The sequence below is a fragment of the Nannobrachium achirus genome, assembly GCF_963921795.1.
Source record: "Nannobrachium achirus genome assembly, chromosome: 19".
Classification (NCBI taxonomy): Eukaryota; Metazoa; Chordata; class Actinopteri; order Myctophiformes; family Myctophidae; genus Nannobrachium; species Nannobrachium achirus.
The window spans coordinates 21,608,378-21,620,442 of record NC_137826.1 but is presented as its reverse complement, the minus strand read 5'-3'; the positions used below and the strand labels follow the sequence as shown (position 1 = coordinate 21,620,442).

General features: G+C 44.0%; 2 protein-coding genes across 2 annotated transcripts in view; both read right to left on the bottom strand.

Annotated features, from left to right (window-relative positions):
- The window catches only part of LOC308304236 (dixin-like), a 35,393-nt gene extending 31,157 nt beyond the window's left edge, over window positions 1-4,236 (bottom strand). The window contains exons 1-2 of the mRNA XM_080748801.1: window positions 4,145-4,236; window positions 1,962-2,091 (exon numbers count right to left, since the gene is read on the bottom strand). Coding sequence (XP_080604927.1) covers window positions 1,962-2,091; window positions 4,145-4,207 — 193 coding nt within the window. The 5' untranslated portion in view covers window positions 4,208-4,236. The remainder of the gene's footprint in view (window positions 1-1,961; window positions 2,092-4,144) is intronic.
- Window positions 4,237-7,767: 3,531 nt separating this feature from the next.
- cfap54 (cilia and flagella associated 54) overlaps window positions 7,768-12,065 on the bottom strand; it is a gene marked incomplete at both ends in the record, with an annotated part of 54,902 nt that continues 50,604 nt past the window's right edge. Inside the window, one exon of the mRNA XM_080749317.1 lies at window positions 7,768-7,893. Coding sequence (XP_080605443.1) covers window positions 7,768-7,893 — 126 coding nt within the window. The remainder of the gene's footprint in view (window positions 7,894-12,065) is intronic.

Sequence of the window (12,065 nt, the reverse complement as noted above, 5' to 3'; positions counted from 1 at the left end):
TTGAATAGGATTAAGGAGGCTGACACCTGGTGCATGTACAGCCTCCATTATAACTAAGCCTATCCCTAACCTTCACTAACCTAATGGTCAGAATAATGGGATGTCGGAACTATGAGCGGACCCCAGAGAGTTGTTGTCTCCTTCACATTACTGCTATACTACACCCCATATTTCCAAGCACTGGGGATGAAGGAGATCTGGCAGCAGTATGGCACTGGTGAGACTCACTTGCACTGCATCAAGCAGTCTCATCTTGGAGCACCACTAGCCAAGACAGTGATCAAGGCACATATGCCTTGGAGACAGGAGATGACTGCATGGGCCAGGTGAGGATTAAACATGTAGTTATGGCTTCTGACCGAGTACAATGTCTAACAAACTTTGGAGAGGCAAAGACCTTGACAGAACAAGACAGAGTATTGGTAGCAGAGAAGTACAACTGCTGAGACCAACAAGGCACCTTTCTAGCGCATTTCTTGCCACCTGCTTGAACAGCCAAGGAACCTGAGGAAAGACTAGAACCAATGGAACATGGAACAGGGCATGACATAAAGGCTTGTCCTGTTGTCCGGGACAAGTGCCCATACTATGGAGTGGAGGGAGCAAGGGGGGTCATTAGCCGTCCTTTTGTTATTATTTCAATGTATGACATTTTTATCCGGACAAGTGACTTTTGTCTCCGGACAAGTGAATGGGAAATATACTTGTCCAAAGGACAACTGCCTCAAAAAGTCAATGTCAAGCTCTGATGGATGGAAGGAGCACTTTGACTTTAGTACACTCCTGCCATGTCTGAAGCAAGACACTCGACACTGATGGAGTTCTGTGCATCATATTTTGCCATGGAACAATGCCAAATCAATCCTGTAAAAACACCTCATACTAACTTGCATGCACACAATCCCAATATGGTGCACTTTGAGGGAAATTGTTATTTAATTGTGTGTGTGATTTTGTTGTGTAATTTTATTTGTCACTTTTATTCGTAAATAGTCTTATTTGCTCATTTAAACACCCATTTTAAACCCCAATTTAAAGTTAAATGTGGATGCTTACTTGTTGTATTTCTCATTAGTATGTCTTTTGTTATAAACAAAACAAACTTACTATAAAATAGTAACAAACTTACACAAAATACTATAAAAGTGCAAGTAATGAACAAAATCGTTTTTGAAAAATGGCATTGACATTGATATTTCAAAGACAAGATGATCCTTAATGGTCAAAACAATGTCAGAAATGAATTATACATGTCAGCATTAGTTGATTTAGACCTACTGCACCTGTTTTTACTCCTAACAATGGCCAAGTTATGGCCCACGGTCTTCGGAATAGCAAAATGACCTTGACCATGACCTTTTGAGGTCCAAATCGCCCAAAATGGTCAAAACAATATCAGAAATGAATTCCTCACACCCCAATTAGTCCAAATGGAGGTATTACACGTGCATATACACCCAGAAACAGAAAAGTTAGATTTTCATCATAGGCGATTGGTGGCCATATTTGATTTGGCCATTGCGCCATTCCTGGCACTATGGCGGACGAGCACCTCTGTGATTATTCATGTCTAGGGACCCACTGACTCAGTTCAGGTGAGAAACTCCCCTAACACCAAATTGCGAACAGGACTTTAAGTCAGATACTGGATTAAAAGCTCTTTGCCGAAAATAGCCGATCTACAAGCTCACACTTTGTGAGTTTGTAGATCTGCCATTTTTGGACCCCCTGTTGAAGACCCTTGTACTACACAGCATAATCCTTACAGGTGTGTGTGTGTGTGTGTGTGTGTGTGTGTGTGTGTGTGTGTGTGTGTGTGTGTGTGTGTGTGTGCGTGCGTGCGTGCGTGCGTGCGTGCGTGCGTGCGTGCGTGCGTGCGTGCGTGCGTGCGTGCGTGCGTGCGTGCGTGCGTGCGTGCGTGCGTGCGTGCGTGCGTGCGTGCGTGCGTGCGTGCTACTAACCCACTATCTCAATGAGTTGTGTGAGCACCACTCCATCCTGTAGGTCACGTCTGAGGTCAGAGACAGGCTTCAGTCCTGGCTTCCTCCTCAGCTGAGCGTTTACCCAGGAGACGTAGGCCGCCAGCTGCTGCTGTAAGGATTCAACAGCACACACACATACTGTTAGACCACTGCTTCCCAAACAGTGTGGGTAGCGGTCGGACCATTTTTTATGGGGTGTGACTCGCGAGTGAATGAAGATTTTTTTCATAAGTACAAAATACTTTTCAAAGGCATTTTGTAAATCATTTCATGAATAAATAATACATAAAATTTCATAAATTAGAAATGCCATGTTTATGAAGTAGTGAAAATAGCTGATCTACAAGCTCATAACGCAGCGCGAAGCTACGCTGTTATGAGCTTGTAGGTCTGCTGTTTTCACTAGTTTAGGTTTCTGGGCAAAGGTCAAATTTCTCTTTTGGGCCTCGACCTGAAAGGTTTGGGCACCATTGCTGTAGACCAGTGGTTCTCTTTTGACTCAGGTCACCCATGTAAATAACCTTTTCACAACGTGAGCTTGTAGATCGTGTAATTGTTGAAGATAGAAAAGAAACAGTGTAACTATAGAGGGTATGAGTGGTACGTGGTTGAACTGAAGTTATATTGATGAATTCCACATATTATCTAAATATTCTGCAACACCTCTGGTCACCCTAGGGTGACAAAGCACCCACTTTGAGAAATCCAGCAGTAGACACTAGACACACAGGTATGTGGGTGTGTGACCGTCCGTTGATTTCAGTTGACCATCAATTATCCTTAGCCCCTAACCCTAAATGTAAATGTAATAGGTCTATATCCCTTTCTACCTAACATTAAACGTAGACCCTCTCAATGTGAGGACCAACAAGTCATCTCTCAGTCCCCATCCTCATAATAAGAGTACCAGTAAGACTCCCTAATCGGGAGATAAGCGACCGTAGGTCTCGCTAGAAGAGGGCCATGTGAGAAATGAGGGGTGGGGTCTCCGCGTTGCCTTGGCGGACGAATAGGTACCGGCCCCGGCTCTCCCGGACGCTCCGAGTTAGGGCATTTTATGTGAGCTGCAGTGGAGGGGGTCCTCCACTGGGGGCGCCACCACTTTTGCATCCATTCTGGAGTAGCAGGAGTGGGTGGTCCCCGGGAATTCCCCGTGAGCAGCCCCGTGGGGGTGGTCATTTGGTCATTTTTGCACATTTGGTATTTTTTTTACACCTGGGGGTCGGGTCCCTGGAACTCCGGGGGTCCTTGGAGGTTGTAGTTTGGCAGGTAAGGAGTGTGTGTGCAAAATCTGGCATGGATCGGGGCAACGGTTGCGGAGATATGAGCAGGGCAAAAGTGTGACGTCTGACGTGTGACGGACGGACTGACTGACTGACGCACGGACACCTGGTGGAGCTTTCTGTAGTAAGTGCGACCTACGGTCGCAACAAGCAAAGCACATGCACAACAAACATACACAGATGACATAATGCTCAAAGCATTAATTTGCATGGGTAGACATTTTCTGAAAAGGGATTAGGGTTAGCAAAGGGAGGGGGCCGGGCACAGAGGAGTGCATGGCACCAGTCTCTGTCTGAGGTTATGCTGGTTACTGTCATGCTGGTTGGTAAACGGCAGGGGGTTTGTTTGGTCAGTCCATTGTTCTGCTACAGCCCATACTGATCCAAATTAAGACTTCCCATCCGTCCGCTTCACACGGTTCAGCCCCGCCCTCACCGGGGGTCACGTGACTGGCCATTGTCAGGGTTGATTAAAAATACAGACCATGATAATAAATAAAAAAATACAAAAAAAAAATACAAATACAAAAAAAGGAAAGGTATTTTTTTAAATTGTAGAGCCTACTATTTCTTTTTTGCTGTGTTGTATTTTTGTTTTACTTGGTTGGTTATCAGAAAAAGTAAATGTGGGAGTGGGACACTGTCACTTACTCAAATATTGCTTCTGATCATAAGTATCAGCCAAATACATTTTTTAACGGCATTGGCTGTAATTAAACCCCCCAAAAACGTGTAGGAAAATAAAGAAACACGTTAAGCTGTCTACTGTAAATAAATGGCTCAGAAAGCCAATATAACGTCAGATGAGAGAGTCATTCGCTGTGTACTACTGTAATAACGTTAGCACACAGTAGTAGTAATACACGTTATCGCTACTACCTCGTTAAAGCCGCTGTGAAGCACATCCTCCAACAAACTCCCTTTAGACAGCGATGCGATCATCCTTTCTGTGGCACTAACCCCACCACAAACGCCGGTTCTCTCGTGCATGCAGTTTCATGAGGGCCACCGGGACATCGGTCGGACCTCGGGTCGTCTCTCTTTGCTCTCTTCTGTGTTTGAACAAAACGTCAACAAACGAACACAATCGAGTGCTTTGAGCCGCGGCGGCCCCGTTACTCCTGGCTACGAGCACTTCCACTGCACTGAGAATCCTCTGCCTTCACAATAAGAGTAATCTAAAGGAGCTTTGGCACTTCCACACTGCACTGAGCGAATCCTCAGCCTTCACAATAAGAGTTATGAGCCTCCTCTGTATCTCCGTAGTACGACGGTGTCGCTCGCAGTGGTGGAAAACGTAGTCAAACTTTACTGCAATGTAGACATAATATAACCTGACTTTCGCCAGATGGTTTGCAGCATTGCGTATGCCTGCATAACGCTCTGCTTTACCATGCTGCCACCATCTGGCGAAAGTCAGGTAAGACATAATATGTATGTAAGTAAAAGTCCGGAATTAAAAATGTACAAAAAGTACAAAAGTATTGGTATCAAAATGTAGGTACCAAAAGTAGAAAGTAGGCTACTCATTATGCAGAATGTCCCGTTACACAAGTCTTCAAATGTATCAAATGTATAAAATCTTTTGAAAATAGACGTATGTCATACATAGCCATAGGCCTATTATAACTCATAGTAAATATGTATTAATATTTTAATATAGCTATATATACAAATATTTCTAAATATTCTATACTATAGGCCTATCACAGAAAGTGTGGGAATAACCTTGCTAGAATATGGCTTTGATATTTCACACATTTCATGTATTCCAGATACATGGAAAGTAATCTACAACAAAGGAATAAAAATGTTGGGCAACAGGGGGTGGTGTTGTGCAGTCTGGTTTATTAATGTGAAGGGCCAGACTACACAACACCACCACTACCAACAGGGGGTGGTGTTGTGCAGTCTGGTTTATTAACCAGGCTACCTCAATGTTAATTTGAACATGCATGGTAGGCCTACATCATTATCAGACCTACATTTACCATTGAACTTCTTAGTTCCAAAAATGATTTGCTTTCCATCCTCAATTTGTAGCAATTGTAGAAATATTAGCCCTTAAAAGGATCCCTGGCTAATAATAATACAAATTGCCCTCAAAAATTTAAAACACCTTAAATATTTGATTTACGTTATTTTAGAACTATAAAGATGCAATTATGGGAAATTGCAAGTGTGGTTACCGTGACGCAAGTCACACTTCCTTCCGTCTTACTTATTACATTAATGGCCATATATGGAGATTTCTGTGTCAGTTCTTAATTGTCCCTTTAATGACCATATGGAAATCCATGATGTCATCAATATTAAGCCCATATCTTGGAATGCCCATATGGATACTGTGTCAGTCTCATATGGTCTATCTCCATATTTGGGAAAAGTAAAATTTGTAATTGTGTGTGTGTGTGTGTCTCTCTCTCCATATCTCCATATATGGAGCTGACTATCATCACCTGGATCTCCATATAAGAAGATCACGACACTGACCTGATCAAACCCTTAGTAGCCATACATGGAGATGACTGGATCATCACTTAGATCTCTATCTAGGAATAGCACGCCAAACCTTTTAGGGCAACCACACGAAAAATGAAAAAGAGGGATATAATTACTTTTACATTTCATTTCATATAGCTACTCATGATCTATCGATAAATGTGTGTAATCTCTGTGTTCATGTCAAGGTGTGGGTTTGTCCATGTGTGTTGAAATATAATGTCCATGAATTTGCAAGAGAATCACAGTGTTTAGTTATTTATCATAATAATACATTTTCCCTTAAAAAACCTGCACTATTTACATGTTTCACACAGATTTAATTACATTGCTAAGTAGTTACTATATTGATTTTAAATCATTGAATCGAATCGTATCATATCGACATGAATTAACCAATATTGTCCATATATCGTATCGTCAACCATGTATCGCGATACGTATTGTATCGCTATTAAATGTATCGTTACACCCTTATAGAGTAGGCCTACCCTAAACCATCCATCCATCCATCCATCTTCAACCGCTTATCCGGAATCGGGTCGCGGGGGTAACAGTTCCAACTGAGACTTCCAGATTTCCTTATCCTGTGCAACTTCCTCCACTCCCTCTGGGAGTATACCGAGACGTTCCCAGGCCAGTCAGAGGGAATATAAATCACTTAGACCCATAGGGCCGGGGGCCAACGAAATGCAACAAATATCACTGTTTGTTGAAACCCTAACCCCCACCAAATTAGGCTACACATGATCTTGGGAGTCATGTGACAATGAGCATCAAACAGGTTTTTGAGAGTTCTACATGCAGTTTTAGCTTGGAGCCCTGAGGCAAAGGGGCCCCATGCTGCGGAAATGTATATTACCTATTTCATGCTCAAATAACAGGATTGATACATAATTCGGTTATGTCATGCAACAAGTGCACACCATGCACACCGTAAAATACCATAATTAAAAAGTTGCAAGTGCATTTAACAAAATTAACAAGAAGACATGGTGGGGGGCACGGTGGCGCAGTCAGTAGTGCCGTCGCCTCACAGCTAGAAGGTCCTGGGTTCGATTCCCGCCGGGGGACACTGTGGGCGCTGGCGGCGTGTTCCCTCCTCCGCGTCATCAGTGCCCACACCCTAGGTGGGGTTGGCAAAAGGGCCTTTCTGTGTGGAGTTTGCATGTTCTCCCCGTGTCTCCTAGGGTAGATACCCTCACAAAAACATGCAGTAATCCTGGTCTCTATAAAGCCTCCCCCTGGCCAGCCGGGGCGCCTGATGGAGGGGAATGGAACTGGTTGGAATAACGTGTTCCTTCCACGCGCTACGTCCAACCGGGGAAGCTCCCCCTGTCAGGTGATAAGAAGCGGCCTGCTCACTCCTCATGCATTGAAGGAAGCATGAGCTCAGTTCGGGGCCCTCCCCAGGTTGGCAGAGGGAGAGTAGAGCCCAGGATCACAGCTTAGGCAATTGGCACCGGGTGAAAAAATGGGTTACAAAAATCGTGGGATAAAAATTTAGAAAAAAAAAAAAGAGGACATGGTGGTGCTACAGGAAAGGCCATGGGGTCACTCAGTGGTTAGGGTTCGTCCCATAGGATCGATAGATTGACAGATAGCATTCCATCAGACATTTCCATCGTAGTCCCTTGTACCTTTTGAGTTGACAGTAGTTGCAGACGGGAGTTTGAGCATTTCATTCCTACATCTTAATGCACCAGTTAAATACCTTAAAACTAGCCAACAGTTTCAGTATTGTACAAGAAACTGAAAGGGAAAAATTATTGTATTTCAGTCTGTTGTTAAAGTTTTATTCATTCTTTGTTGATAGTTTATCCGTGCACTAAAATATGTTTCAGGCAAACAGTTTTTCGGGCAAAATTCAGGTTAAAAAATATATATATTTTCAAATATATTTTAATAAAATACATTTTATTAACCAGTGCACAATACAATCTAATTTCCATAAATAACATATCTGGATCAAGTGACCAGTCCTCTGCCCAATCAGGGGCTCAGGAACCGGTGAGGACGGAGAGTATCCACTCTGTTAGGGCGGAGCCTTCCACTATGGCCCCGCCCTCTGGGTTGAAACAGTGCTCAAGGTCATAAACGTTCTCCAGAGTGATCTCAAATGGCACCTAGAAATCACAGACACATACAGTACACACATAATTAGATCCAATGGTTTAATAAGGCAATAAATACAACCCATCAAAGCGTTGAGTGCAAATTTGACTTATTGTATTATGACTATTGTATGTCCAGCAATGCATTTAAAGCAGTACAGTGTGTGTGTGTGTGTGTGTGTGTGTGTGTGTGTGTGTGTGTGTGTGTGTGTGTGTGTGTGTGCGCGCGCATACAGTAGTACGTGCAAGTGAGAGGGCATGAGTGGGGGCATCTACAGTATGACCTATGCGCAGATGAAATACCTCTGGGAGAGGTTCAAACTTTGAGCCAGGCTGCAGAAGACCCTTGATAGACAAACAGCAGATCAGAATCTTCTCCTTCAACATCTGCAAAAACACACACACACACACACACACACACACACACACACACACACACACACACACACACACACACACACACACACACACACACACACACACACACACACACACACACACACACACACACAATTTGAAAAGCCCAGGTTATAAGCTTAATGAGAAGAGAGCTGTTAGTAGGATAATTAATGTAGCGAGAATGCCTGGTTTGTTTTGTTTAAAGTGATGTCAGTCCAACATTAGTCATGTTTCTATAAACCTATTCGAAAATAGGAAGCAAATTATCAGAAATGCGCATTAAGACAAAGCGAATTTAGCCTGTTTCCTTTTGCGGGTGTCATTCGAATTAGTGTAGCGCTCCCTACCTCCTTGCCCCCACCGTTGTGCTTAGGGTCCTTGGGAAACGACAGGTTGCAGAGGAGCGACACAAACAAACAACACATAAACAGAGACTGAATGTGATACTGAGACAGTTTGTTATAAGTTTAGCTTGAACAAATCTTCGTTTTAAGTTCTGTCGGAGGTTGTCTTTGCACAACAGTCTGTAGCTGAGCTGGCACGTTGTGAAAACGGGAGGAATGTACACACGGAGTTCAGACGGTTTGTTTTGTGGGCTAATGCTAATAAAATGGACCAGAGCGTCATCATTTATTCACATTTATTGGCTGACCCGCTTCCATTCACTAATGCGCATTTAATTTATTCAAAAAAGCCTCAAAATCCACCTCCTCCAAGTGGATAAAAGTTTTTGCGGATAATGAAAGTTTATTTGAATTTCGTTTATGGAAACGCAACTATTGTCTAAGACGTGTTGTGACATCATAATAAACACTGTGCATGAGAAAGCTACACACACCAAGTCCTTGTATTGGTGCTGGCCAACGGCCAAATAATCTCAATGGTAGTCTTTAAAAGACAAGAATGCAACAAGAATGCGGCTGGTAGCCAAAGTGCCACTTTGTCTACCGGCCGCATTCTTGTCTTTTAAAGACTACCATTGTGACATCAAATAAAACCATGGATTCCTCTGGGCTTAAGCCTGTCAAGACAGTAGTATTTAGCACCTTGGAGAGCTCCAGCAAGCATCATGTCTGAGCTCTGAATCCTGAGAGATTATGGAGAATCTTATCTATCTATAAATGCGACAAATCTCTGTCTGTCTGTCTGTTTGTTTGTTTGTAATCCGCGTATCTCGAGAACCGTTCGTCCCACCGGCTTCAGATTCGGCACACGCGTTCCCCGCCGCCGCGCGGAGTGCAGTGCCGGGCCTCGACCCGACCCGACTCGCGGTTTTCCGAAACCGGCGCGAAACGTTCGGAATCTCCTTATGCGGAGCTGATTGTTGACATCAGGCTGTTCCGGAGGAAGCGCTGACTCATTGTGACATCACTTCATAAAAGGCTCTGACATCACGTACGCCACATGAGTCAACAAAAAATCTCTGTGAATGTGTATGTATGTATGTAATCCGAGTATCTCTAAACCATTCTTCCCACGTTCTCCATATATGGGCATAAAATGAATGCCCGTATGCGGAACTGATGTCTGACATCAGAGTTTTCCGCAACCAGTACTGTGGGCATAAGGAGACAATGGCAAACAGATGGTCAAAATGGGTCCTATGACAACAGGTATATTGGGGTTTGCATTAAAGGGTAGGGACAAAGGCTAACAGAAGGCAAACAGATGGTCCAAACGGGTCCTATGACAACAGGTATATTGGGGTTTGCATTAAAGGGTGGGGACAAAGGCTAACAGATGGTCAAAACGGGTCCTATGACAACAGGTATATTGGGGTTTGCATTAAAGGGTGGGGCAGGCATAAAATCACGTACGCCACATGAGTCAACAAAAAATCTCTGTGAATGTGTATGTATGTATGTGAATCTCGAGAACCGTTCTTCCCATCGGCACACGCTTTCTCCAGATATAGGCATAAAATGAATCACCGAATGCGCAGCTGATGTCTGACATCAGAGTTTTCCGCAACCGGTACTGTGTGTGCAGAGATCTCCATATATGGGCATAAGGGTACAAAGGCAAACAGATGGTCAAAACGGGTCCTATGACAACAGGTATATTGGGGTTTGCATTAAAGGGTGGGGACAAAGGCTAACAGATGGTCAAAACGGGTCCTATGACAACAGGTATATTGGGGTTTGCATTAAAGGATGGGGCATTCATGGGGTCCGCTCCAAAAAATAAAATAAAAGAGACAAAAACAAACATAAGACAAGCGACAAAGCGTGGGACTGGGAGGATGACTTGAATGATGCAGATTTAAGCAGGCTGTGTATTCTGCTTAAAGAAGAAACAAACAAAAAGCGACAGAGATCTCATATATGGGCATAAAATGGACGCAGATAAACAGATATCTCCATATACGGGCATAAAGGGACACAGACGGACAGATACAGAGATCTCCATATATGGGCATAAAATGGACACAAATAGACAGATATCTCCATATATGGGCATATGGGCATAAAATGGACCCAGAACTATATCTGCAGTGATCTCCATATATGGACATAAAATGGACGCCGACAGACAGACAGATACAGATATCTCCATATATGGGGAACTGATGTCTGACATCAGAGTTTTCCGCAACCAGTACTGTGTGTGCAGAGATCTCCATATATGGGCATAAGGGGTATGGGCATAAAATGAATCCCCGAATGCGGAGCTGATGTCTGAGATCAGAGTTTTCCGCAACCGGTACTGTGTGTGCAGAGATCTCCATATATGGGCATAAGGGGACAATGGCAAACAGATGGTCAAAACGGGTCCTATGACAACAGGTATATTGGGGTTTGCATTAAAGGGTGGGGACAAAGGCTAACAGAAGGCAAACAGATGGTCCAAACGGGTCCTATGACAACAGGTATATTGGGGTTTGCATTAAAGGGTGGGGACAAAGGCTAACAGATGGTCAAAACGGGTCCTATGACAACAGGTATATTGGGGTTTGCATTAAAGGGTGGGGCAGGCATAAAATGGACGCAAATAGACAGATATCTCCATATATGGGCATATGGGCATAAAATGGACCCAGAACTATATCTGCAGTGATCTCCATATATGGACATAAAATGGACGCCGACAGACAGACAGATACAGATATCTCCATATATGGGCATAAATGGACACAGGCAAACAGATGGTCAAAACGGGTCCTATGACAACAGGTATAATGGGGTTTGCATTAAAGGGCGGGGCATTCATTCTCTATTTACATCGTTCCCGAGTTGGCCAGGTCGCCGACTAGACGCTGGGCCGCCCGAAGGGCGGCCCAGCTTCTAGTCTATCTATAAATGCGACAAATCTCTGTCTGTCTGTCTGTTTGTTTGTTTGTAATCCGCGTATCTCGAGAACCGTTCGTCCCACCGGCTTCAGATTCGGCACGCGCGTTCCCCGCCGCCGCGCGGAGTGCAGTGCCGGGCCTCGGCCCGACTCGGCATGCGGTTTTCCCGAAGCGGCGCGAAACGTTCGGAATCTCCTTACGCGGAGCTGATTGTTAACATCAGGCTGTTCCTGAGGAAATCGGCACAATCGCTGACTCATTGTGACATCACTTCATAAAAGGCTCTGACATCACGTACGCCAGGAGTCAACAAAAAATCTCTGTGAATGTGTATGTATGTATGTATGTATGTATGTGAATCTCGAGAACCGTTCTTCCCACCGGCACGCGCGTTCTCCAGATATGGGCATAAAATGAATCCCCGAATGCGGAGCTGATGTCTGACATCAGAGTTTTCTGCAACCGGTACTGTGTGTGCAGAGATCTCCATATATTG